At 34.8% G+C, this 27,568-nt stretch overlaps 1 protein-coding gene across 5 annotated transcripts in view; it reads left to right on the top strand.

Annotated features, from left to right (window-relative positions):
• Relch (RAB11 binding and LisH domain, coiled-coil and HEAT repeat containing) overlaps window positions 1–27,568 on the top strand; it is an 88,255-nt gene that overhangs the window by 44,313 nt on the left and 16,374 nt on the right. The window contains exons 12-24 of one of the 5 annotated variants that reach the window (XM_042668535.1): window positions 1,135–1,225; window positions 3,963–4,034; window positions 5,159–5,299; window positions 5,630–5,794; window positions 7,728–7,875; window positions 10,207–10,363; window positions 11,376–11,499; window positions 13,906–13,954; window positions 15,479–15,558; window positions 19,300–19,406; window positions 20,190–20,289; window positions 25,463–25,545; window positions 26,354–26,417. In XM_042668535.1, the coding sequence (XP_042524469.1) occupies window positions 1,135–1,225; window positions 3,963–4,034; window positions 5,159–5,299; window positions 5,630–5,794; window positions 7,728–7,875; window positions 10,207–10,363; window positions 11,376–11,499; window positions 13,906–13,954; window positions 15,479–15,558; window positions 19,300–19,406; window positions 20,190–20,289; window positions 25,463–25,545; window positions 26,354–26,417 (1,381 nt within the window). Of the gene's footprint in view, window positions 1–1,134; window positions 1,226–3,962; window positions 4,035–5,158; window positions 5,300–5,629; window positions 5,795–7,727; window positions 7,876–10,206; window positions 10,364–11,375; window positions 11,500–13,905; window positions 13,955–15,478; window positions 15,559–19,299; window positions 19,407–20,189; window positions 20,290–25,462; window positions 25,546–26,060; window positions 26,144–26,353; window positions 26,418–27,568 lie in introns of those variants that run through there. The other 4 variants (XM_042668536.1, XM_042668534.1, XM_042668538.1 and 1 more) reach the window with 4 other exon arrangements.

The following is a 27,568-nucleotide window of genomic DNA, read 5'->3' as shown; positions in this document are numbered from 1 at the left end:
CAGTTAATACTTTGTAGGCCATCTAACCTTTCAGTTTTGAACTGCATTTCAAAGCTATCATATTTTCTAGTTAGCTCTACTAAATAGCTCTGTTTGAAGGGATCTAAAATTTTTTCTATTAAAGTTTATACATCTTTAATACAGTTAGTAATGGTGACTCAGGATTTGAAGTTCTATACAAGTATGTTTTCTAATCATAATTATCGACATTTGTATGTGTGGTGTGGGGGCAGAAATAATACCTAGATATTAATGGAATTTTCATAAGGGAAAAGACAGCTAACGTGGCTTGGGAATTTCTTGCTTCATTTTAATTTATCTGTCCTCAAAAAGTAGAATAGAAAAAGCAATAGAATATCAAAGGGAAATTTGAGAAATAGACACTTAAATAGCCTTAGACTGGGCTTTCCTTGGGATATTAGGAGAAGTCAAGACTCTTCCCTAATAAAGTAGGGAAAATTAGCTTAGAAAATCTAGCTTCTAAGTCAGGCGCTGGTGGCTCACGCCTGTAATCCTAACTACTCAGGAGGCTGAAATCTGAAGATCACTGTCCAAAGCCAGCCCAGGCAGGAAAGTCCATGAGACTCTTATCTCCAATAAACCACCAGAAAACCAGAGGTGGTGCTTGGCTCAAGTGCTAGAGCAATAACCTTGAGCTGAAGACTGAAGGACAGCACCCAGGCCCAGAGTTCAAGCCCCACAACCGACAAAATAAAAAGAAAAGAAAAGGAAAATCTAGCTTCTGGATCTTGTGGTTATAGTCAGGTAGATGTCACTCTTTGTTTTTAAGTCATTAGGAAATAATCAGTGATTAAACCATCTTGAGTGAGGTACAAAGAGAATAAATGCATATAAAGGAAAGTCACTGGCTCAGGTTTATATAGCTCATTGGTGGCACGTGGCACTGGATTTGGTCCCAAACACTGGAAAAAGTTATTTTACAAAGTTATTTTACAAGGTTATCATGGGTCATATGTTGCTGTACAACATCAAAGACATACTGGGTCATTTTGCAAATTTTACAGTTTTGAACAAGAGCACTGAACAATGCCTAGCTTAACTCAACACTTGGACCTAGTTCTGCATTTGAATGGATATACATATCTCTCCTGTCTTTTTTTAAATCCTTTTTAGGCAGATGATATTGACAGGTTGTGTGGCATTTGCACGTCATGTTGGACCTACACGTGTGGAAGCTGAACTTTTACCACAGTGTTGGGAACAGGTAAACTGACTTACTGGGCTTTCTATTGCTATTTCACTCCAATTTCTTACAATAGTTAATATCTTTTAAATCTGATTAGTAAATTTATGGAATATAAATTATGCTGTTATTGCAGTTGTGATTTAATTGTGTTGAAGAATGGTTTAGTGTACTTTGCTTTATTCCTTTATTCAACAAATACATAGAAAACACAAATTTCAGTGCCAGTTGCTAGTATAGTTAGTCATCCATGAATGCAATGGTGAACAAAAGATCAAGATATCCTCGTGGGAGAAAAGAATAAACAATGAAATAATAGGCTATCTTATAGTAAAATATGCTTTTTGAAGAAAAATAAAGCAGCAAAGGGATTAGAGAAGGGCAGAGAACAAATGATGAGAGAATGGATCTTTAAGGAACTGATATTTAAGTAAGAATCTGAATAAAGTGAGACACAACCAGTACTTAGATGGGAATGTGCCAGGAGGAATAAGATACACATACTTGTGAATGTGTACATTTAGCATTTATCTTGTCTATATTGTATACTTGTGTTGCACACAGTATATGGAATGTAAGCTTTGCATGTGGGAGGTTTTGTGTTATAATTTAACTTGTTTTAGTACTAGTACTTTCAGATTATACTGAACATTCTAGTCCTCTACAGAATTCAGAATTCTTGACTATCTACTTGATGTTTAAATCATTGAACACCTTGTTTTTCCACCTAAAAAAAGACTTTCTTACCTATGGAGACAAATTATATGGCATATTTATAAAAGCATAGTCTCATATTCCTAAGAAAAATATGGACAATGGGTATTCATATTTTCTTGAAATATGATAGAGCCACTAGATTTAGTATGAATAAAATGAATAATGTATATAGTAGCAATTACCTGTGATTGTGCCATATATATCTTTACATGTTCATACATATTAATGTAGAGTAAGGTTTTAATTGTCTAAAGTTGAAATTAACTTGGATACAATTTATCAGCTTTGAATTCACAGTTTTATAATACATTATTCATGTGCACATTCATTTTTTATAGTTTTTTTTTCATTTTCTTTATTCATATAGATCTTAGCTTACCCATTTAAAAAGTACAAGTCATTGGTTTCAGTATCGTCATAGTGTGCAGTTTCAACTACAACTAGTTCTAAAACATTTTCTCCCATCAAGCTTATTTATTATTATTATTACTATTCTAACACTTCAAGCTTATTTTGTCTCTTAATGGATCTGTCTGGTTTCCATATGACTATTAGGATCAGTTTGTAAGTTTCTACAAGAAAAGAAGCTGGCTGTGATTTTTCAATTAATTCACTGGATCATTCTATTAATCTGAGATTATTTCCATCCTACTTTATTAAGCCTTTCAATCTATGAGTTTAGAATGTTTTACATTCAGTTGAGTCTTTTAAAGTATCATGCTACGGTATTTTATATTTTTCACAAAATAAGTTTTATATCTTTTTTGTATTAATCACATCAAAATACTTCCACTCTTTGCTATTGCAAAGAAAATTAATTTGATTTTCATTTTGTTCATTGCTAATATACATAAATATGGTTGATTTTTCTCTCATATGTACATTTAACTTTGTAACTAACTGATCTAGACAAAAGCAAAACAGAACAAATCTTTTATGAGTAGCCATTGACATTCAGGCCATTCTGGTTTAGAGGGAACTACATCTGAATTAAATATAATTGCAAGTTATCAGTAATAAACCACCTTCTTCTTTATAACCTGAATAAACATTGATTTCAGAGATCTACCTAGCTTCCTACCTCCGTTTGTTGCCCAGTAGGTTACTCTATAATTTCTTTTCTTAATTTTAGGGATCCAATATATTATTGAATTATGTCACCTTTTCTATGGGAATATGAGAACAAATATACTTCTTTTCCAGTCAATGAAAGATTTATATTCTATGACGAAGACATATGGGAACAAAACCCAGTATGTGTCTTTTTGTTGTTGTTACTTTTTGTTAAAAATCAGTGTAGTAGATGTGGTAGCAAGCCCCATCATTTTGTGCGTACATACAGGAATAAAGTTTTTTTTAGAAAGAAAACCAGAGCTAAGTACAGTTTGTAATCCTAATTACTCAAGAGGCAGAGATCTGAGAATTGAGGTTCAAAGCCAGCCCAGGCAGGGAAGTCTATGAGACTCATATCTACAGTTAACCAGCAAAAGACAGAAGTAGAGCTGTGGCTCAGTGCTACAGTGCTAGTTACTAGTCAAAGAGTTAAGTGACAGCTCCCAGCTCCTGAGTTCAAGACCCAGTACCATCACACACACAAAAGCTATACTTTCTTCAAGCTGGCCTTGACTTATTAAAGAAATTATTTCCTATTACCTTAGGTAAGAGACTGGCACACATCTGACCATATCTATCATGTAAGATCCAGAAACTGAATTTTAAGTTAATTTCATTAGGTATGGGTCCTGGCTTCTCCTGAGATGCTAAAGAAAACTTAGTTTTAAGCATATAATGTCTATAGACACCTTACCAAATTTTAACTTTGGTTTTTCTCTTAACAAATGACCCCTGTGGCCTCATGTTTAGGCTATTCTTCATTTCCTTATTCCTGATCCAGATATAGCTGCAAAGCGATTTCAAGAAATGGAAAAGGAGCATGCCTTATAGCACTCAGCCCAGGATTGATGGTGAAAGTAATTCTCTGTTGAAAGAGGAGAGTGTATGTGTTAGTGCTTGATTTATTTTTTTTATTTTTTTGCTGTAGATTAATCACAAATACCCAGAAAGACGACTACTTGTAGCGGAATCCTGCGGAGCACTGGCACCTTACCTTCCTGTAAGAATTCTTTTGTCATTGAAAAATTTGTGTTTTTATACAGAAATGTTTTTTTCAAGTGTCTTACCTACTTTATTCCAAATTCTTCTAGCAGTGTAGCTTAAAGGAAAGAAATCAGCTGGGGAAAAAAAGGGGGAAAGGCTCATGTTAGTGTTATCTTTACTTACATAGGTGTCACTTACCTTTATTTCTTTTCTGTATATAACAGTATCATTGGTTTTTGTTGAATATAACAGTAAACTGTTACTAGAGTATGGTCTGGGTTCCTTGAGATCCTTTCTAAGAGGTCTGTGATATAAAGGCTATTTTCATAATAATACTTTTTTTTTAGTCTTTTTCACTGTATTGATATTTGTATTGTTGGTTTAAAAAAAAATCTAGGCTGAACAAAATGCTAGAAACAATTTTGTGTGGGTACTGGGATTATAGTTCAGTTATAAAGTGCTTGCCTAGCATGTGTGAGAAACTTTGGGTTTGTCCCTAGCATAGTCCCCCCAACAAACAAACAAAAAAAATAGATCTTTGTGAATCAAGATATTGTGGTGTTTGACTTTATATTAAATAGTACCATAATAAATTAGCTGCACATTTAAAAAGCTCTTTTGAGGTTTGCTCTTTCATTATCCTGCTTGAATTTCTAGTCTCACTTTAGAAATTTTTTTTTAAATGAGCATCAGAACTTCATAATTTCTCATCCCACCTTAGCATTTGTTTTGATTGCCAGAGTAATTCCTTCCTGTTATAATCCTCAACACTGTTCTGTACTTAATAGATGATAGGAAAAATCATTCTCTAGTTATAGCTGAATGTTGATTTTTTTTGAGTAGCTAAATGTGCTTGAGTGTGCCACTGTAAAGAATTGAGGATTTTCACATTTTTAGCAGCAATACAAAAACTTGCTGAGAGATGATTAACACCGAATTCAAGGTAGATCTTATTACCACTAAGAGAGGAAAGGTAAGAGTAGGGACTTGGAGAGAGCAAAGATTGGAAAGCAAATACAGCAAAATATTTTGTGTTTATTTAATATGAATTTTGAAAAATAGGGCTATTAGTGCTATTTTCTATCTATACTTTTATGCTTTACTCTAACTAAATGGTAAAATCATGTCCATTATTTTCAGAAAGAAATTCGTAGCTCCTTGGTCCTTTCAATGTTGCAACAGATGTTAATGGAAGATAAGGCTGATTTAGTAAGAGAAGCTGTGATCAAAAGCCTTGGTATCATTATGGGATACATTGATGATCCTGACAAATATCAACAGGTATGTTTTCCAAAATGAACCTCTTTAACACCTTGACAGAATTCCAGATAATACAAAATTCCACATCTCTGATTCAGATACTTTATAATGTGTAGTAGGGATGTATGTATAGCAACTGGTCCACTGGGGATGTTTGACTGCTTTTAATTTGTAAAGCTCAACAGGAATTTGGCAGCCGATATGCTATGTTTGTCTGTCAGTAATGCATGGCAAGAAAAGGAGATCAGTAGGCTTTTTGTCTTACTTAAAATATTTTTGTAAATTTCTTGAAATGGATACATACAGCTTTTGATTAAACTTCTTAACCTTATTCTCTCTTCTTTTTTGCAGGGTTTTGAATTGTTGCTGTCAGCTTTGGGTGATCCCTCAGAAAGAGTAGTTAGCGCAACACATCAAGTATTTTTACCAGCTTATGCTGCCTGGACTACAGAACTTGGGAATTTACAGTCTCATCTTATACCTACACTACTGAACAAAATTGAAAAGCTGCTCAGGGTAAGTTGTTACTTATAACCAATAAACTGTTCTTAAAGCTATCTTAAACTCATAATAAGGAACGGAAAGTGCCACTTAGCTGAATATTATATTCCTTGTTGGTCTGGAGCCAAGAGAAATGAAGGAAATTTTGCTTTACTAACACTAGAGGAAAGTGGCATGATCTACCTTTGTGAAAATAACTGAAGTATTATTCAGAAAGCATTCCTCGACTCTCTGAAGACTTAACTAGTTTACAAAATTCACCAACTCTAGTGAAGAATGCAGAACTAACTACAGTCAGAATCTCTGTAGCTTTATTTCTATAAATCAGAATTATTTTATTTTTTTTTTGGGGGGGGGCCCAGTCGTGGGGCCTGAACTCTGGGCCTGGGCTCTGTCCCTCAGCTCTTCAGCTCAAGGCTAGCGCTCTACCACTTGAGCCACAGCGCCACTTCCGGCTTTTTTCTTTTTGCTTATGTGGTGCTGAGGAATCAAACCCAGGGCCTCAGGCATGCAAGGCAAGCACTCTACCACTGAGCCAACTTCCCAGCCCTATTTTAACTGTGTATTCTACTGCACACTTAAGAACTTTCCATTCTATTCAAGCAAAAGATTTGCAGAAAAGTTAAAGAAATGATAGAAACTTCCTGATCTAAGTTTTGTTCTAAAAGTTTTTTTAGAGGACACAATATTAACATTTCTTAAATACCTATTGGGTGCTCTTGAGGGTAGATACTTTGGACATAAAGAGTCTATTCCATTTTCAGAATTCTATGTCACATATATTGATTTACTCTGTAAATTTCAAAATGGATATAAAAACAGACAACTAGATTGAAGTAACTGTTCTACAAAACCTAGGGAATTTTTAAAGAAAATTTTTAAGTGTTTGCATTCTTTCTTAGAATTACACATACCTGGGCCGGGCGCCGGTGGCTCACGCCTGTAATCCTAGCTTCTCAGGAGGCTGAGATCTGAGGATTGCAGTTCAAAGCCAGCCCAGGCAAGAAAGTCCATGAAACTCTTATCTCCAATTAACTACCAGAAAACCGGAAATGGCGCTGTAGCTCAAGTGGTAGAGCACTAGCCTTGAGCTGAAGAGCTGAGGGACATTGCTTAGGCCCAGAGTTCAAGTCCCGCGACCGACAAAAAAAAAAAAAAGAATTGCACATACCTGTTTTATTTGTTTTGTTTTGTTTTTATATCATTAACCTTATTAATTGCACAATGCTACTAAAAATTTCTGCAATATTCAGCCAATAACAATTGTCTTGTGTAGAAATTAAAACTATGTAAATAGTTCATTTATCTGTTATTTCTAGCAGTTATTTCTAATATAGTAATGATATCTCCCGTAGATTTATACTGCAGTAAACACTTTTGTCTCTAGACCAATCCTTTTATTCTTTATGTCATTCTTTCTTTGTTTCCTTCTAAAATTTCTTCTCCTACATTTTATCTATGTGTGGAAGCAATATAAAATGTTTTCAGTACTTGCAAATATAGCTATCACCAAAACTGTAAAAGGCAATAGGAAGCAGAAGAGGGGATATAGCAAGTACTTGTGCTGAATTAGCAGTTGAGCATTTAATATGATTCCTGTGGTTCATCAATTTCTTTACCCTAACTTATAAAATTACAAATTATGAGGCAGTTTCTAATAAAAGGAGAACCTATTAAAAAAAATTGTTCCTAACATTGGAAATGACTGGCATTCGCCCTAAACTTTTTCATATAAAAGAATCTATTACATCCACAGTGCCTTATTGCTGTTTCTCATTTTGAATAGACCATCTTCATTAAGTGTCATGTTTTCAATCCAACAAAGTGTCCGTGTTTGAATCCAAATCCTTAAATGTTTCATTTGCCGTAAAAAGGGAAAACATCACAAATCCAATTAGCAATGTAATTTCAAAAGACTAAAATTAGATTCCACCTCCTTATGTTTCAGGAAGGAGAACACGGGCTGGATGAACATAAGCTCCACATGTATCTTTCTGCCTTGCAGTCCTTGATCCCATCTCTCTTTGCATTAGTGCTACAGAATGCACCTTTCTCAAGCAAAGCCAAGCTTCATGGTGAAGTGCCACAGATAGAAGGTACTGAACTTAGGTTCTGGAAGGAAGATGTAGAATATTATTAGCACCAAATTTTTTTATAAAAATTCTAAAATTTACAATGCAATTAATAGAATGTATTTTATATGTGGAATAGCTAAGGTACACTATGTGGCTTCATCTTTATGGGTGTGCCTCATGGTATAATATTTATACTTTCCATTCTTACTCTATATTCCTTTTTTTATAACTTTAGGAGTCTGGAATAAATGTTCCTTTCATGAATAGATCTGAATCAATAAAAAGATTCAGATAACAGTATATATAGTTTGTCATTTCACTTTCTTTACATGTTTTCTTCCCTGGCATTTTCAATTGAAAACAAATAGGGTAAGGTAAATATACTTTTCCTGCTTTGTCCTCAAAAGAAAGGAATACAATTATATGTAGTAGAATTTTCTGTTTTTTCATAGAAAGAATGTTACTTACTTTCAGAAGCATGAAATTATTAACAGAAGCAGGTACTTTCTTATCTCTCCAGGTAGCCAGTAAGTGACCTTTGAAATGTGGCACATGATGGATACCCCCACTGTCCCTAGACAACAGGATAAAGGGCTATAGATAAGCTTGCGGCCATGTATAAAATACCTTTGTAGATGTTTTCAGGTTTGTGAAATCACCTGTCTTTACTGTCTACTGATAAAGAAGTATGACATTGAGAACACTAATAGTCAATGTTTTTAGAAGTATAATTTTCATATCAAGTAAACTTGTCTTACTATATTCTATTCTTGGGGCTATGAAGTAGTGTTCAAGGAGACATGAAGCTATGGGATAAATTATCATGTGCTATTTAATGTCATATTTATGTGAAAAACAAACAGTGGGTGAAATGGGGTTAGTTTCATGCTTTAAAATATTATTGACTGGATGCCAGTGACTCACGCCTGTGATCCTAGCTTCTCTGAAAGCTGAGATTTGAGGATTGTGATTAAAAGCCAGTTCAGGCAGGAAAGACTGAGCGTCATATCACCAATTAACCAGCAAAAAGCCAAAAGTAGAGCTATGGCTCAAGTGGTAGAGTGCCAGCCTTGAATGAAAAAGCTAACGACAATGCCCAGGCCCCGAGTTGAAGCCCCATTCATCCACACATGCATGCATGCATGCGCACACACATACACAAAATGATATTATTGAGTGTAGTAAAAATTCAAAGTTTTTAAGATTTATAATTTGAAGGTAGAACTTCATAAAGCACTCACAGCTGTCCACTTCTGATTCTCCCACTTTATTCATAAAAGCTCCTCCTGTCTTTCTCATCTTCTCTCTCCCTGTTTCTTTGTAGGTTTGGCTATATTAGTTTGTTACAGCTGTCTCAATTAGGGCTTACAGACTAAGTAGTTTAACAACAGAAATGAATTAGCTTCCCACTTTGGAAGCTAGAGGTCTGAGATGGAGGTTCAGCAGGATAGGTTCCTTCAACAGCTGAGGGAAGAGCTGTTGCATGTCCACGCCTCTCCCTGAGCTTCTGGCAGTTTGCTGGTAGTCTGTAGCATTCCTTGACTTGCAAACACATCACCTCTTTCTATCTTAACATGTCATTCATGGTGCCTATTTCTGTGTCCTTTGTCATATTAGATAAGGAGTCTACCCTACTCAACCCAGTATGACAAAATCTTACTTCCAAGCCTAAGGCTTTGGAAAGATAGGAAAACTCAATTCTGCTTATACTTGTTACCATTTCTTTATTTAACAAATAATCGTTGAATGTCTGTTGCCAAGCACCTACTAGAGATCAGATAACAGTTTCAAAAGAACTCTTACCTTTCTGAACATATTACCTCTTCTTGTGATTAACTCATTTTAACAAAAATAATATTTTGTTTTCAGAGTTTATTCTTTGACTTTTAACAGTAGCTGTAAATGTTAGTTAATATGCCCTTATTTAGGTTAAAATGTTTTAAAAACAAAGATTATCATAACCTCACTTAAGAGAAATTTCCTGTATCTGTGTTTATGTACATATATATATATATATGTAGTTTGGAATATAGTTCATTATAAATGAAGATTTGTTTTCATAAATGATGGTGACTCACAAATGATTTTATTAGCAATTTATTTTATACAACATTGACTAATATTTATGTCATGCACTCTTATTTTTATTCTATTTTTGTATATGTGTGTGATGATACTGAGACTTGAACTCTGGGTCTTTTGCCCCTTGCTTGGCCTGACAAATGTTTTACATCTATATTTAAAATTTGTCATATGCCAATTCAATATCAGAGGACCTTCTTTTCCTTTGGCAAGACTACCTAAATTTCCAAAGTGCCATTTTCCATGTGCTTTATTTTGTTTGTTTTATAGTGACTAGGTTCCCTCGGCCTATGTCACCTCTTCAAGATGTGTCTACCATTATTGGAAGCCGTGAGCAGTTGGCGGTGCTACTACAGCTTTATGATTACCAGCTAGAACATGAGGGCACAACAGGCTGGGAGAGCTTACTATGGGTTGTCAATCAATTGTAAGTTTCTACTCCATGTTCATTTGATATACCTAAGTCATGGAAAGTGATTCTTAATAGCCTTGGAACTGAGGGCATAATTATTTCTTTTTTATTTTTTTTTTTTTTGGGTCCGGTTGTGGGGCTTGAACTCTAAGTCTGGGCGCTGTCCCTCAGCTCTTCAGCTCAAGGCTAGCTCTCTACCACTTGAGCCACAGCGCCACCTCCAGCTTTTTTCTTATGTGGTGCTGGGGAATTGAACCCAGGGCCTCATGCATTGCAAGGCAAGTGCTCTACCACTGAGCCACCTTTCCAGCCCGCATAATTATTTATTAAAATAATTGTTTTAAATAATTTTTATAAACAACTTCTCATTATCATCACTAGTAAACTTTATCTACCACTGAATATGTAATTACTGATCTAGGGAAAAGCTGCCTCTTTGTTTGTCAGAAGGACTAGTCTGCTGCCTTGTTTGTCCAGTGGTGGTGATGAGTTCTAAAACTACATCCAGATTTCTCCTTTTTGAGGCTAAATAGATGCCATGTAGCCAAGCTGTTGTCGAATATCGAATCTGTGAATTTGAAGTCGGATTTATGTATTTTATGGCAGTTAAAAAGTATCTTGTATGTACAGTAGAATGTAATCTTAAAATCTTTCAAAGCATTTCAAACAATTTCTTTCAAAGAACAAAGTAGTAGAAGGTGTTGGATTTGCATTGTTCCAAAAATTGGCAAGGAAGTAATAATTTATATGAAGGGCTGGGAAGGTGGCTCAGTGGTAGAGCGCTTGCCTTGCATGCCTGAGGCCCTGGGTTTGATTCCTCAGCACCACATAAGCAAAAAGAAAAAGGCCGAAGTGGTGCTGTGGCTCAAGTGGTAGAGCGCTAGCCTTGAGCTGAAGAGCTGAGGGACAGCACCCAGGCCCAGAGTTCAGGCTCCACGACTGAACCCCCCCCCCCCCAAAAAAAAAAAGTATCCTGGATGTAATAATTTATATGAATCACCTGCCTATTCTTTCTTTTCATATTCAGGTTGCCACAACTTATAGAAATAGTTGGCAAAATTAATGTTACTTCAACTGCCTGTGTCCATGAATTCTCCAGATTTTTCTGGCGCCTTTGCCGGACATTTGGCAAAATTTTTACAAACACTAAGGTAACAACTTGTATTCCATATTTTCTTAGACATAAATGCTATAACAGAATAAAAAGCCTGAGCCCTCTCTTTATCCTTAGTAGAATGTTGCAACGGTTAAAGAATATTCTAGTTGTTACTCTTCTTAGCTTTATTGTTTTAGAAGATATTTCACTTTGAGTGTAATATGTACCTAGCCTTCAGTAAAAGATTTACCAAGGTTTTTACCATAGGATGGTATCAGCTGGGGAACTCAAATCTGTTCCCTTAACAGTGCTTCTGATATTTCCTCACCTGCAACAGGTTCTACATGCAACTATTTGCTTGGCAGAAACTTGGTAGAAATTTGGTAGAAACCTGAGGTGGTTTTAGAGCCATAGCAACTTTACAAAGCTTGCTGCAAGCATACCAATTTAGGAATAGCATGTACACAGATAAATTTATATTTCAATTACTACCAAAGGTATATTTTTGAGCCAAACCTCTGTATGGCTCAAGTTGTAGAGTACAAGTGATGAGCAAAAGTTGAGTGAAAAGGAAAGGCACTGACTTCAAGCCACACTACCAGGAAAAATATAAAAATATAATTTGCCATGTTGATCTATATGTAGGTTATATAGTAGGTTTAGGTATTAAAATTGGAATGCCCTTAGATTCCAATTTCTTAATTCTAATTTGTAGCATACTCTTTAGTTCTCTAGATTTACTAGAAACATTACAGCAGCATGGTGCCTGTGATTCATGCCTGTAATCATAACTACTATGGAGGCTGAGATCTAAGATCAAGATTCCAAGCCAGGCAGGGCACGCAAATTTTGAGAGACTTTTATCTCCAATTAACCAGGAAAAAAAAGTGGGAAGTGAAGGTTTGTATCAAGTTGTAGAGCACCAGCCTTGAACAGGAAAAGCTAAGAGTATAAAGCCCTGAATTAAAGCCTCAGTATTCACTCAAGAAAGGAGGAAGAGAGAGGTGAGGGGAGAAGGGAGGAGGGATAGTTACAATCAAATATTAAGACATTGAAAAGGTAAGCATCTCTTAGTGCTTGTCTTTACCATTAAATGTGTAATTATTAAAATATTTAAAGACCTAAAAATAAACTAGAAAAATTTAGAGAATCTATGGCCCTATTAAGTGCTAACATTTATGATCTTAATAAGTATGATTTTAAAAATCCGTGTTTAGTCTTGTATGATCTGAGTGCCTTGGCCAGCATCATGGTGCATACCAGCAACCCCAGCACTCTCAGGGAGCTGGAACAGGAGGAAAACCAGTATGAGGACAGCTTAAGGAAAAAAAAAAAGATAAGAGGGAGAGAAAGGAAAGAGGGAAAAGTTGCTTCAGCTTGTTTGGTTCTGTAAATTAGTAGATTTAATGTTTTAACAGTGGGCTGCCTCTCAGCTTAAGTTAAACGTGTAAATTAATAAGCCTGCCTATAGATAAGAAGGCAAAAGATAAATCTTTGTATTATTGTAGGAAATGCAAAACCAGTGTATACTTTTCGTTAATGTCTAATTTAAATACTTTGATTTTACGGCTATCAAATATTGGCAAAAAATCTTCATGATGTCTTAAACAACTTAGGTTTTTGTTTGTTTTTTGTTTTTTACAAAAGCAAGTTTGGGTGGGAGGGTCACTTTTGAACATGTCACACTGTTTTTCCTCTGTGGTCTGAAATCTGTGATTAGTGCTAAAGATAAAATACTGAAATGAGCATTAGCTTAAAATATTAACATTCTCTTATTTGTTATTTGAATTTCTAAAAAGTTACAGTAAACGATTGAGATGGATATCACATGATGAATGTTAGCTGTATAAACCCTAAGTTAACAGAATTTCCTTTTCCTTTCAATTGTATATAACTAGTGCTAGATATATTAACTGCTAAAGTATATGTGTAAATTATACATAAATATATGTAAGTAAATAATTACATTATATATACTATAATGGTTATAATGAATATAATAAATAGTATTTACATACTTAATGTGTACATATAGTATATATTCTACAGTAGCATATAATTATATAGTATATATAGCTAATGTATGTATGTATAGCATATAATATATAGTATATGTAAATATGTAATAACTAAGTAACATTTTATCAACAAGTTCAGTTTTAAGAAACAGTAATTTTAAGCATTTTAAGTCATCTTGGAAATTTTAATTTAGGAAAGACCAAACGGCAATCAGAAAATACTTATTGACCTGAATTGACTTTTATCCTCAAAGGTGTTGTTTTCTGTATCTTTTTTAATTCTAATAGTCATAAGGACTAATTCATTTCTGACTATTTCAGTAGTCTATAAAGCAAAGTAAATAATAAAATAGCATTAGCAGTAGGAAATATTTTGTTTAATCATTCATTGAATTAATTCTTTAGACTTGAGACTTGTAAATTTTTCTCTTTGGGTTGCTTAGGTAAAACCTCAGTTCCAGGAGATTTTAAGACTGTCTGAAGAAAACATTGGTAAGTATGCCCATTACTATTTTGAGAAACAATTTTATCTCTTTATTCAGAGAAAATGATGTTTTTAATATAGCTACATTACATAGTAAAATTGAAAACAAAACATTGTATTATAGTGTTTTTAGTTTTACCACTGTAAAACATAGTTTTTACAGCTTGGGAATTTTTTAATTTTTTTGTATTTACTTTTGTCTCTTAGCTATTGTTATTAGTTTTACAAATTAGTTTACATCAAATATCTTTCACTTGTAGTAAGAGTGATAATTATCACTATCAGTTTGGTTATAACTATCATCCTTTGTTGTGACCAATTTAATCCAAGGTTGAGCTTCTCAAACTAGGTACTTAGATCCTTGGAGTTTTGAAGTAACGTATTCAAGATACTGAATATTGTAAAATAAACATCATCAATTAATATTCCCCATTTAAAACCTCAACAAAGTTAAATTTAGGGAGGTGAAAAAGAACTTTCTTGTTTTGCTGAAATTCCTGTGGGACAGTTAAATATATCTTTTCAACTCAGTTTCTTTATAATTTAAAACTATACAGAAATAGAGCTGGAATAACAAAAAATAATAATGTAGAAGCAAACCTAAGGTACTCAAAGTAGTGCCTAATGACAAGGAAATAAGAATTGTTTTGGTATACTATTAATGTCACCTCATTATCTTTGGAACTATGATGCTATAGAAGCAAGCCAGTCTCTAGACACATAGACGGTTAGATCTCTTCCCCCAGACTCATTTTATTTAGCCCAATTATTCCTTCCTCCATGAAAACAACCAATCAGCTCTCTGTCACTGAAATTACTGCAGATGTTGTAGGTACCCTGTGTTTAGCAAACTGCTGAAAACTAGGGAGAACCTTATATCTGAAAACAGGTTAAATAAAATGTAGCTATGTGCCTGCTTTCCATCCAGCTCCTTTGCATTTAATAAAACGGTACAAGTTGAAAGCGTAAAAGTTGAGGAAGACCTGGCTATGTAAGCACTTTGGAGACTCAAAAAAGCTCAAATTTTGGTTATGGAAATAAGAATTTGATATCTAGTTTAGTTATTAAATTTCTTTCTCATCTTCTAGATGAGAAATGACTTTCAGATGCTAATGACCTTTAGGAAGCATTAAAATTTATTTTAACAAAAACCAAATACAGGCCAGGCACCAGTGGCTCATGCCTGTAATCCTAGCTAGTCAGGAGGCTAAAATCTGAGGATCACGGTTCAAAGCCAGCCAGGGCATGAAAGTCTGTGAGACTCTTAGCTCCAGAAAACTGGAAATGGCGCTGTGGCTCAAGAGGTAGAGTGCTAGCCTTGAGCTGACGAGCTGAGGGACAGCGCCCAGGCCCAGAGTTCAAACCCCATGACCGATTTAAAAAAAAAAAAAAAAACCAACAAGCCAAATACAGAAAGTGTGTTTGGTCACAAAGTTTTCCAAAATAATGTGAATATTTATAATCTTAATTGCATGTTTCTTTTTTACACTTAAAACATATTTGGACTTTTAAAAATATTTTAATAATTTTAGATTCCTCAGCAGGAAATGGGGTCCTCACTAAATCTACAGTCCCCATTTATGCAACAGGAGTCCTTACGTGTTATATTCAGGTAAGGGAAGTTTTCTTATTCTCCAATAAAATCACCTTCTATTTAGAAAAATACTGTGTATTTTTTTCTTCTTTTTTTTCCTTTTATATCAAGGATCAGATCCATGGCCTCTGTCATGCTTAGGTAAGTACTCTGCCATTTAGGCAAGCACTGTTGATCCAGGTCCTGATGACATAAGTGAAAATATCGTTGCACAAAAGAAAAAACAAAATTAATGTGTTCATTTTACTATAAATTATTTATAATGGGGAGCATTTGAACACTAAGGTTCTGAATGAAATGTCAGAACAAATGAATTAGAAATTGCGTGCTTTTAGATATGTTTTTAATTGAGGTTACACTTACAGTTTCTTTGTGTTTTATGATAAAATTTTTCATAGTAAATGACAGAATACACATTAGATGACGCAAACTACAAAACCTTACTTTGTAATGAGCTACATAGTACAAATAATGAACTACCTCCAAACATAAACAGCTTGTAATAGCTATAAACCATTTTGTTTGTTCATGGTTGTGCAATGTGTGAGGGTTTGCCTAACGACTTTTCTGATAGCCTAGCTAGTGATCAGTCATGCTGCTTCACTAACCTGTTCAGTAAATGGGGCTTCAGTTTCACATGGCTAAACTCTTATCTATGTCCATGTAGTCACTGGGCCTCTCTCCTGAAGGCCTATGCATGAGCAAAAATAGACTTAATAACTGGTGATTTTTTTATTCCCTAAATGGTAGACTTAAGAGTTAGGCCTGGAAGTAAGACTAGGTGTGTTAAGGTTCAGACACATGTGTACCAGGAAGTGTGGTTCATTTTTGGTTACCACCAGTATAGCACCATTACTCTACTTAACATCATTTTAAGTAAATTACAAGGCATATTAGTCAGTTTTAAGTATGAAGCATTCCCAACAGATATTTGGATATCATGGACTCTTACTAAAACATTTTTTTTTAATTTGAATGAAGAAGGAACTCATTTTCTACGGATTTCTTGAATTTTTACCCACTTCTTTTAACATAACTTCTTTTATCCTTTGGATTCAAAATGCATCAATTCATATTTACTACATCTTCCTCCCAAAAAAGTAATCTTACAGTATTTAAGTACAGTTCTAGTATCATATTAACAAATGGAAATTTCATCTTTGTTAAAGTAACACAGTATAAAACTTTTCTACAGGCGTTTCAAAGTCTACCTCATAATACAGATATACACAGAAACTATGTACATAGAGTAGTATATTGTCTCTGGTATTCCTAGAGTTATGGAGATCAATAATATGAAGTCCTGTTATAGGACCAGGCACATATAAGCATGTATGCCATTCTCTTATTGCTAATTTTATGGCAGCTGTTCCAGCTAAGTCTGATTCAAACATTCTCTCTTCTTAACCTTTTGAGGTTTTGCATTTTGATTTTAACATAAATATCATTTTAAAGCAGGAGAAAGTATAGGTACAAGACAGTCAATTCGGAGGATAGATTTGCAGAATAAATAACTAAGGACATGTCTTTTGAGTCCTATGAAGTCCAAATACTGGATATGTTTAAAGAGATAAGAACTTTTATCTCTGTATACTTGTCTTTTTTAAAGATAAGAATTTCTTATCAGATTACAAAGCAGTAAATTGAAGTAGTATTACAGACTATCACTGTCATTTATTTTAGGGAGCACATTAAGAATTTTTCATGCTAAGGGAGTGGTGCTGTAGCTCAAGTGGTAGAGCGCTATTCTTGAGCTGAAGAGCTGAGGGACAGCGCCCAGGCCCAGAGTTCAAGGCCCACGACCGACCAAAAAAAAAGAATTTTTCATGCTAAACATAATTTTTTGTTAGGATAAATCTTAGCACTATTGGTAAGCAAAAATTATCTTGATGTCTGTAGATGTAGTTCAGTGGAAGAGCATCTTCCTAAAATAATATACAAGGTTCTGACTTCAATACTCAAATCACATAAGCTCTTCTTTCGAAATTTTAAAAAATGGGAAGTAAGATTATAGTAAGTTTTCAAAACCCAAGAATACTTACTCATTTAGAAATCTACTTTAGAGCTTTTGTCAGCCTCAAAATTTGCTTTCCAAAGTTATGTGTATTCCATCTGGCTTACTAGGCAGTAACAAAGGATGACATCTGTGTCCACCGTGGCCTTGAAGCCGGCTGGTCACTGCGTATGACTTTTCACTATGTCAACTGCCATGTTTTAAACCTGCTGCATCCTTCCTCTTTTGAACTTAATTATTTTGTCACTCCTTTATGTCAACCTCATTTATAAATGACCAAGGTAGAAAAAATAAGGGACAGTAATCAGATCGTCCTCAGGGATGTTTTAATACATTCAGAAGGAATTAATTGTTAACATTTTATAGCCTTTTGACAACTTGATTTTAACTTAGTATTATTTTCCTGATATAATGTCCAGTTTCCTTTCCTTATAGATTCAAGAAAACTAAGCATGATTTTTTTTTTTTTGGGGGGGGGGGGGTCCGGTCTTGGGGCCTGAACTCTGGGCCTGGGCGCTGTCCCTCAGCTCTTCAGCTCAAGGCTAGCGCTCTACCACTTGAGCCACAGCGCCACTTCCGGCTTTTTTCTTTTTGCTTATGTGGTGCTGAGGAATCGAACCCAGGGCCTCAGGCATGCAAGGCAAGCGCTCTACCACTGAGCCACCTTCCCAGCCCCATTAAGCATGATTTTTAAAGTTGAAAAAAAAAAAAAACTCCTAGTTGGGTACCAATGGCTCATACCAGTAATCCTAGTTACTTAGGACCCTGAGCATGGTGGTTGGAAGCCAGCCCAAGCAGAAAAATCCGTGCGACTTATTTCCAGTTAACTACCAAAAAGCCAGAAGTGGAGTTGTGGCTCAAGTGGTAGAGTGCTAGCTTTGAGAAAAAAAAAAAAAAAAACAACTCAGGGACTGCACTTAGGCCCTAAGTTCAAACCCCAAGACTGGCACAATAAAGTAAAAAAATAAACTAATTTTTCTAACTTTTTCCATTATAAAGGTTTAATTCTAATTTTAAAAGTAATAGTGGTTCATTAAAGAAGGCTTGAGGGCTGGGAAGGTGGCTCAATGGTAGAGCACTTGCCTTGCATACATGAGGCCCTGGGTTCAATTCCTCAGCACCACATAGGCAAAAAGAAAAAAGCCGGAACTGGCGCTGTGGCTCAAGTGTTGGAGTGCTTGCCTTGAGCTGAAGAGTTGAGGAACAGCGCCCAGGCCCAGAGTTCAGGCCCCATGACCGGACCCAAAAAAAAAAAAAAAAAGGCTTGAAAAATGCAGGTTTATTTTTAATCAAGAAATGCCAGTAGTCTGTTCAGCAAGTATATAGTTTTTTACCACTGGGATGGTGTAAAATAATCTCTTGGGAATTAAGAAGATATTTGTTTACTAGTTTATATTTAACTATGAAGAACCAAAATTTATGGGAACTAAAATTTTAACAAAATATTATAGCTATTGTGACTAATGAACTCTTACTCTGCTTCACTTGTTTTAATTTAAACATAATCACATGTAGCTAATACTCATCATATTGGACAGAATAGATCCAAATCAAAAAAGATGGGAAATCTTTCCTCATTCCATTGTGATCATTGATATGTTTAATAAATATCTTCAATTAAATTAGTTTTCTAACTAGGGTATTTTTCCTTGCTTGATAACATTTTCTAATTATAGGTAGGCAATTATGGTATTTAGTTCTACTTGATTACTTGGAAATTCATTATCATTATTTTTACTCTGTAGGAAGAAGACCGGAAGCTGCTGGTTGGGTTTTTAGAAGATGTAATGACCCTGCTCTCATTATCTCATGCTCCTCTTGACAGCCTGAAGGCTTCTTTTGTGGAACTGGGGTAAAAAACTAATTACACAATGATCATATTTTTCAGACATGAGGGATTTTGGAGATTGTTTCTTGGTTTTACTTATTATTTGTATTCCAAATTGTAATATTCTCGATATTTTTTTAATCAATCTATTGTAATTTTTAAGGGGGATAGAGTACAGGCATGTTTTCCTTAAAGCTGACACGTTTTCTTTTTTCTTTTTTTTCTTTAAAAAAATGAAATGAAGTACAAATATTAGGTTTCCCAGAAGTGATGAAGCTGTAACTCAAAATCTGTTCCATAGACTCCTTATTCAGTTGTATTTGATTTATGTAGTCCTGCTCAGAATCACATCATCTGGCTGCGAATGTAGTTTATCTTCAGCTTCACCGAAAACAAACGTGCATTTATTAATAATGCCATCTTTCATTTGGATAGGCTTCATAACCAATATATAAATATCATATAAACATCTATGCATTGATCCAGCAACCTTGTGGCAAATAAGACATGTATTGCTTCCCATTCTAAGATGCAAAAGCTAAGTCCTACCAAGGACTTATTTAAATTCTAGTTATCATTATAAACAATTATATTTCTGTCCCTTTTGCAGATGTTTAGAGAAGTTTAAAGTAGTTTCTGGATATAGTTTATAGTTTTATAAAATAGCTTACTTTTTTAACTGAATCCTAGCTATGACATAAGAAACCATTCCGTATGTTCTACCATAAAGATTTCCCATATCTAGTGTTTTTCAGTACACCATTAAGGCACTGTGGCTCTCAGTTTCAACATTGGTATTTCTTCTAGTGCAAATCCGGCTTACCATGAGTTACTGCTAACTGTTCTGTGGTATGGTGTTGTCCATACTTCAGCACTTGTGAGATGCACTGCTGCTAGAATGTTTGAGGTATGTCAACATATACTTCTGTTGGTTTTATTATAGTGACTTTCTCTGGAAAGGGTCAGTGAACCTTTTTTGTAAGGCTTTACAATACCACATTATGTTGATATGTAGCCTATGGCATTAAACACTGTCTAGTTGTGTACTGTGTGATGGAGCAGAACTTTAGTTTTGACCCATTTGAGGATGTTTTCTAGCCTGATTGGTTCCTTCATTATTTTTCTGTCTGTCTCTCAAATTTTCTTTTAAATCTTATTTTAATTTCATCATATAAATGTTTCTGATTATGCTTTTCTATTTACTAAGATAAGTGACTACTTTAAGCTAAAACAGCAGGATATTTTTCAAGTTGCTGGACTGAATAGTGTTAAAAGTCAAGTATGTACAATTACAGATATTTATCCTCCCCTACCATATCTCCAGATATCTGGAATAACATCTCATTGCATTCACTGTCCATGGACTTCTAAGAGCAAGGAGAGTGTTCATACAATTCATCTAGTTTTTCTTCAACTGTTGTCTACCCAAGTTAACTATAAAAACTGAAATATATATCATTTGTACTCATCAAATAGCAAATATGCCATAGCTTTGTATACTTTCAAATGCACACGTTTTTAAAACTTCAGTTAGAGCATTCAATTGGTTTGCTGTTTGTTGCTTGGAAGTTTTACCACACAGTCAGAATGCCTGGGTTCAGTTTCCATCTCTGCCACCTAATGACGCTTCATACCTCAGTTTTCATCTGCAAATTGAAGATTGAAGCTACAAGTCTCCATCTCAGATTTTTGTTAACTAGATGAATCCGTGATTGCAAATCTCTTAAAACAGTGTGAAGCTTATAATAAATGTAGAGCTTATAATAAATGACAGCATTAACCTCATTTTTACTCCATACTATTTGTTCACAAAATAATACAAATAGGGAGTATACACTTATCTTAAATTGTCCCTGATAGGCAAGTGATCTTAAAACATCTTAAAGTGCTTTATTCCCATAAGAATGAATTCATACTTTGTAAATTCCAGAATTTCCCCATAATATGTTAAGTTGTGATTGAAGAATAGAACACTCATTTATAAATATTTGCCTTCTAAAGATTTTTTTTTTTTTTTTTTTTTTTGTCGGTCGTGGGGCTTGAACTCTGGGCCTGGGCACTGTCCCTGCGCTCTTCAGCTCAAAGTGAGCACTCTACCTCTTGAGCCACAACACCACTTCCGATTTTCTAGTGGTTTATTGGAGATCAGAGTCTCACGGACTTTTCTGCCTAGGCTGGTTTTGAACTGCGATTCTCAGATCTCAGCCACCTGAGTAGCTGGATTACAGGCATGAGCCACCAGTGCCTAACTTTAAAGATTTTTAATATATAAATTTGGCTCATTGAATCTAAAGAAAATTCTGTTGTGACCAGACAGTTAAAAATCCTCTTTCCATGTTACTCCCTCAAATATTATAAATATTATATAAATATAAATAGGGCTCTATGTTGAGGTGAATGCCAAAGTAAGTTCGGTGTATACTTTTTTGTTTACTCAAGTTCCTCCTGGGTATAAATCATTTTGGTTATTCATTATGCTAAAAAGAGGACATGACCATGAACACGTCCTTTTTCATTATCCTCTTCCTCTTCAAAAGAAAAAAAATGCATCTTTTTAAATTTTTTGGTGGGATTTTACTCTAAGACCCTAAAAGCAATTTCTTTGTCTTAAACCCTGAATTATATGCACTAGAGAGGCATACCATATAAGTGAAAATGATTTACATAAATTTAATAACAGAATGCCTCGTCGTATTTGTTTGGTTTTTTGTTTTCTGTCTTGTTTCCTCTATGTATCCTTGTCTGGTTTGGGTTTGCTGTTTGCTGTCAGTGCTGGTTTGCAAACTAACTACACCTGTGTCTTGTCACCGTGATAATGAAGTTTTAAGTCGAGTTTGAGACTATTTCATTACTTTTCCATTTTATTTATGATAACTTTTTTGACAGGCTCAGGAAATTTTTTTGTTTTGTCCCTGAGTCTCTCTGTGCTTAAGGCTAGCACTCTAGCATTTGAGCCACAGTGCCACTTCCAGCTTTTTCTGTTTATGTGGTACTGAGGAATCAAACCCTGGGCTTCATGCATGCTAGGCAAGCACGCTACCACTAAGCCACATCTAGGAAAGTTATTTTATCAGTAGGAAAAATTAAAGTTTCTATCTTTTCATTAACCATATTTTGAACAAAATTATACTAAAAAGTAAATATGGTTCATAGATTTATTTTTACATCATGGTATATAATTCAGAATTACTCCTGCTTTCTCTTTAAGATGAGTGACTCTAAAATAAACACATAAAATTAGGATGTTTAAAATAACTTTATTTTTTATTTATTTTTTTTTGAGGGGGTCCGGTTGTGGGGCCTGAACTCTGGGCCTGGGCGCTATCCCTCAGCTCTTTAGCTCAAGGCTAGTGCTCTACCACTTGAGCCACAGCGCCACTTCCGGCTTTTATCTTTTTGCTTATGTGGTGCTGAGGAATTGAACCCAGGGTCTCATTCATGCAAGGCAAGCGCTCTACCTCTGAGCCATTTTCCCAGCCCCATAAAATAACTTTATTATTTAAAATGTGAGGCCAAAATTTTTTGAGAAGTAAGAAATAGATACACTAGTAACCTAATATGAAATACTTAAATTGAACAACAAGTTTTAGTTTTTAGTTTCTGGACAAAAAGAAACATAGTTGGTTATATTGTTTACATCATTAAAGCAGGAGGCTGTGGGGTTGGAGTCATGCCTCAGTTGGTAGCCCTCTAGCCAGTGAGCAAAAGTGTCAGGTAATGAGTTAGAGTCCCAGTTTCAGATCTAAGAAAGGAGAGAAAAAGAAATAAACAAGAGTTATAGTTTATCTTTTTTAAGTAGCAAAATAAGATAGGGCATTATAGACTTCCAAAAAGATGTAGGAAAGAGCTTCACGTCACTCTTTCTAGTCCATCATGAGGAAATTGAGTCTGTTAACTTTAGACTACAACTCAGAAAATGCCACGGACATTAAGTCAGACAAGACTGACTCCATTTCCTAGTTTTACTACTTACTTACTGGCTCAAAACTCTGGACAATTACTTCTTCAATCCTTAGTTTCTTTATCTGCTAAGATTCTTGTATTGGTATGCCTCGTCAGGTATAAAGATCAAATGATGAATGGAAAATAGTTGATAGTTCTTAAATTTACTTTCTAATTTTCTAGCCTAAAGATATTAAGCTTAAAAGTCCAAGAGCAAAGAAGTGGCGCTGTGGCTCAAAGTGATAGAATTGAGAAAATGCTCAGGGACAGTGCTCAGGCCCTGAGTTTAAACCCTATGACCAATCCAAAGGGGGGGAGAAAAAGATCCAAGAGCAATAAAGTTAAATTGTAGCCAGGTGCTAGTGGCTGCACCTATAATCCTAGCTACTCAGAGGCTGAGAACTTACCATCACAGTTTGAAGCCAGCTCAGGCAGGAAAGTTTGCAAGACCAGAAGTGGCACTGTGGCTCAAGGAGTAAGGCAATAGCCTTGAGCACAGAGAGGCTCAGGGACAGAGCCCAGGCCCTTAGTTCAAGTCCCAGGACCAGCCAAAAACAAAAAAGGAAGTTAAAACTTGTGCCTATACTACCTTCTTTTGGTGAGCATGAGATTCAAATATGATGATAAAGTGATACAGAGAAGGAAGTTTTACATAATATTTGAACTTCATTGTCTCGTTTCTGTCTACCTGACATCTGTAACATTTAAGGTAATGACTAAAGCTCATTTGATTCTAGCCTAATTACCTACGGTTATTTTATAACAATTACTTCAAAATAAGTCAGTTTATAAATTGTAGAGATTATTGCAAAAATTAGTATATTCACTTACAAAGCGGGCTATTCTATCTCTGTGTTATATACACAGTATATGCACATAAGGATAGATTTTTGTTTCTAAAAATTCTATACTTTCATCTTCTATGAAAGATGAAAGTTCCAAGAGTAGGTGAGCAGATTAAGATTTAGAATTAATTTGTGCTTCTATTGTGGAGTAGAGAAGTGGGTTACCCATATGTATTAACTCAGAATTTAGTATTATTTATAAAAATAAAATACTTCTCTCACTTTTTATTTTGAAAATTATAATTGGCTAGTGAATTGTTGTATGATTGGGACAGGTTAATTCTGTTCATAGTTTTTTGTGTGTGTGTGTGTTTTTTTTACTTAAGCTTCTAGAGAAAAATTCAAAACTCAGATTATTACCAAAGTTTTAATGAATTTCTGTTTACAACTATCACAAATCATATATTGGAGTAGTCATAACTAAGCTCATTTCTTGAATACATACTTTTTAAAATTTTGCATAGCATTAATAACACAAGAATCCTTTGAGTTAAATATTAGTATCATCTTCAGATGAGAAAACTGAGTTTCAAGAGATTTTGTGATATAATCTAAGAACATACTGCTAGTAAGTGAAGAACTGGAACCTGAACCCAGAGCTGATTCCTAAGTATAATACTTGAATATTACGCTATGTTACGTCTTTGTACCTCAAGGAGAAAGCTAGGTGACTTAAAGATTTGGAATTTTCCTATTTTGGCTTTTAAATTTACTTGCATAGAATAATCATAGATAGCTTAGTGGTGGCTATTCACCATTTAAGTTTGGTTTAAGAACAATCCAGTTTTTGTACCTTGTTGGTAATAATAAAATTCCACTCTCTGAGAATTTCAGTCATAGCACCCAATATGCATTCTCATTTTAGCTTCTTTACGTTGTTGCGAGACTGGCACTCAAACTCAGTACTTGATACCCTGCTCATTGACCAGAGCTCTACCAATTGAGCCATGCCCTCAACCCCTTAGCTTCTTTTCAAAAACTAAAATTTTCTTGCATTGTATGGAACATAGGAAAGGCATAGACTTTTTGACCACAAAGGACAAACTACCATCAAATTGTTGACAAAATCTTTTTTTCAAGGACTGCTAGGCTATTTAAAGCTTTTATTTTCCTCCTAAAGCATTCTCTGCCTCTGTAAAGCACTCTAGTAGCCGTATTTGCTTAGCTTCTAATTTTGGTTTTGCTTTTGTGTTTTCTCTCTTTCTCTTGGTTGTTCCTTTCTACTTCCCATGGCACGCTGTGTTTGCTCTTTCCGTGCATCACCTGTGAATACCCCCTGTGCTGACCAATCAGCTGTTGGTGAAGGGGGTGAACGAAACTCTGGTAGCTCAGAGGGTTGTTCCTGCTCTCATTACTCTCTCCAGTGACCCTGAAATGTAAGTGTTCTTGCTGCCTTTTACATTCAGCATCCCTTTCAAAATGTGCCTGCCAGGAAATAACCATCAGCTTTTTAATTCACTGAAGAATCTCTTTAAAATAATAATCCTAGATTGATTATACTTGCCTTAAACCTTATCTATCATGTTACTATTCACATATAAGCTTGCAATCTTTTTTAAGTCAGCCTTCAACAAGGAGCCTAATTTGGAGGCCATATGATAAAAGCAATCTATATTAGAACTGTTAGTAATCACTAAACATTTTCAAACACTAAACGGTGCTGATGGACTATTTCTTCCAAGCCACGAAAGGGTGCTCTGCTAATCTCACTAACAGTTGTTATCAGTAAGTGTAGTGGCATGAACCAAAGGCTTAACATTTTTAATGTCTCGTGTGGGTGACTAAAGCAAGAAAGGCCAGTGAATCTGCCTGCCCATCCTCAGTCACAGCTAACCCAGTTCTCATTCCAGTTTACCAAACCATTTTTTATTGCATGTTGACTGGTTTACAGCTGACTCTTCGAGGCATGAGTGAAGCGTTAGTTGACAAGCGGGTTGCTCCGGCCCTTGTTACCTTGTCCAGTGATCCTGAATTGTGAGTTTCACAGACTGCGACCTTAAGTTATCCTGCCTGTCTTTTTGAGCATTCTTGTTGGTCTGCTGTTTAAAATTTTTAATTTGTCATTGCTAGAGACTAATACAGTATTTTTACCTTATACTTACTTTCATACACATTTTAATAATACTCTCTTTTTAATAATGGCAAAGAAAGTTTCAGTTTGTTTATTTTTTTAATTTCTAACAGCTCTGTCAGGATTGCTACAATTCCTGCCTTTGGCACTATTATGGAAACAGTAATCCAAAGAGAGGTAAGAAATAATTGAAGCAACGCATATCAGAACCTTTTTGTGTTATTTCTTTTAGACTAGTGGAAGGTATTGGTATTTTAAAGCATGATTAACTACCCTAATATAGATATGTTTCCTTTTCCTAATTCACTGTTCCATATACCATATGTTAAATATTCTCAATAAAAACTTAAGTGTAGGTCTACATAGATTTTTTTTTTTTTTTTTTTTTTTTTTTGGTCAGTCTTGGGGCTTGAACTCTGGGCTTGGGTGCTGTCCCTGCACTCTTCAGCTCAAGGTGAGCGCTCTACCACTTGAGCCACAGCGCCACTTACAGTTTTCTAGTGGTTTATTGAAGATAAGAGTCTCACGGACTTTTCTGCCCGGGCTGGCTTTGAACCGTGATCCTCAGATCTCAGTCTCCTGAGTAACTAGGATTATAAGCGTGAGCCACCGGTGCCTGGTGCCTGACTAGATTTTTTATTTTAAACCTATCTGAATATTACAGTTTTGAATATTAAGTTTTGTTTCAAAGCCTTCTATTATGATAAGATAGATTTTGGTCAATCCATATTAATTTTTTTAATTTTAATTTTATTTTTTTATTTTTAAATTATTTTTTATTTTATTGTCAAGGTAATGCACAGAGGTATGTCAGTTACATAAGTAAGGTAGTGATTACATTTCTTGTCTAACTTGTTACCCCTTCCCTCATTTTTCTTGATTGCCAGTTTCCACAGATGGGAAAACTTTCACCAGAAAATATTAGGAACACAAATTCCTCTTCCAGTTTTTCAAATTGAGAGGTTATTTGTATTCTAATAATTACATCATTGGCACACTAAACTGTAATATCACGTAATAGATTAATTACATAGCTTTTATTACAGCATATATCATTAAGCAAAACTTTGTCTTGTCTACTTCAGACAATTACCAAGCGCTTCCTCCCTAAAGGTGTACTTTGAAACTGGCTTTATTTCCAGTTTTTTAGGTTCTATTCCAATATCATGTTAAACATGTCTTCATGAACATCCATGCAGATTAGAAAATCCGTTTGTGAAATTATTACCCCTCCAAATAATTTCTATAAAATTCATTTATCATAACAATTTATGATTTTATAATAAAAATTTTTGTTATAGAAAAAAAATTTCCTTTTTTTCTTATAT

This window comes from Dipodomys spectabilis, unplaced genomic scaffold (genome assembly GCF_019054845.1).
Source record: "Dipodomys spectabilis isolate Male_0828 unplaced genomic scaffold, ASM1905484v1 ptg000455l, whole genome shotgun sequence".
Lineage (NCBI taxonomy): Eukaryota > Metazoa > Chordata > Mammalia > Rodentia > Heteromyidae > Dipodomys > Dipodomys spectabilis.
This window is presented reverse-complemented; position numbering and strand designations above follow the sequence as displayed.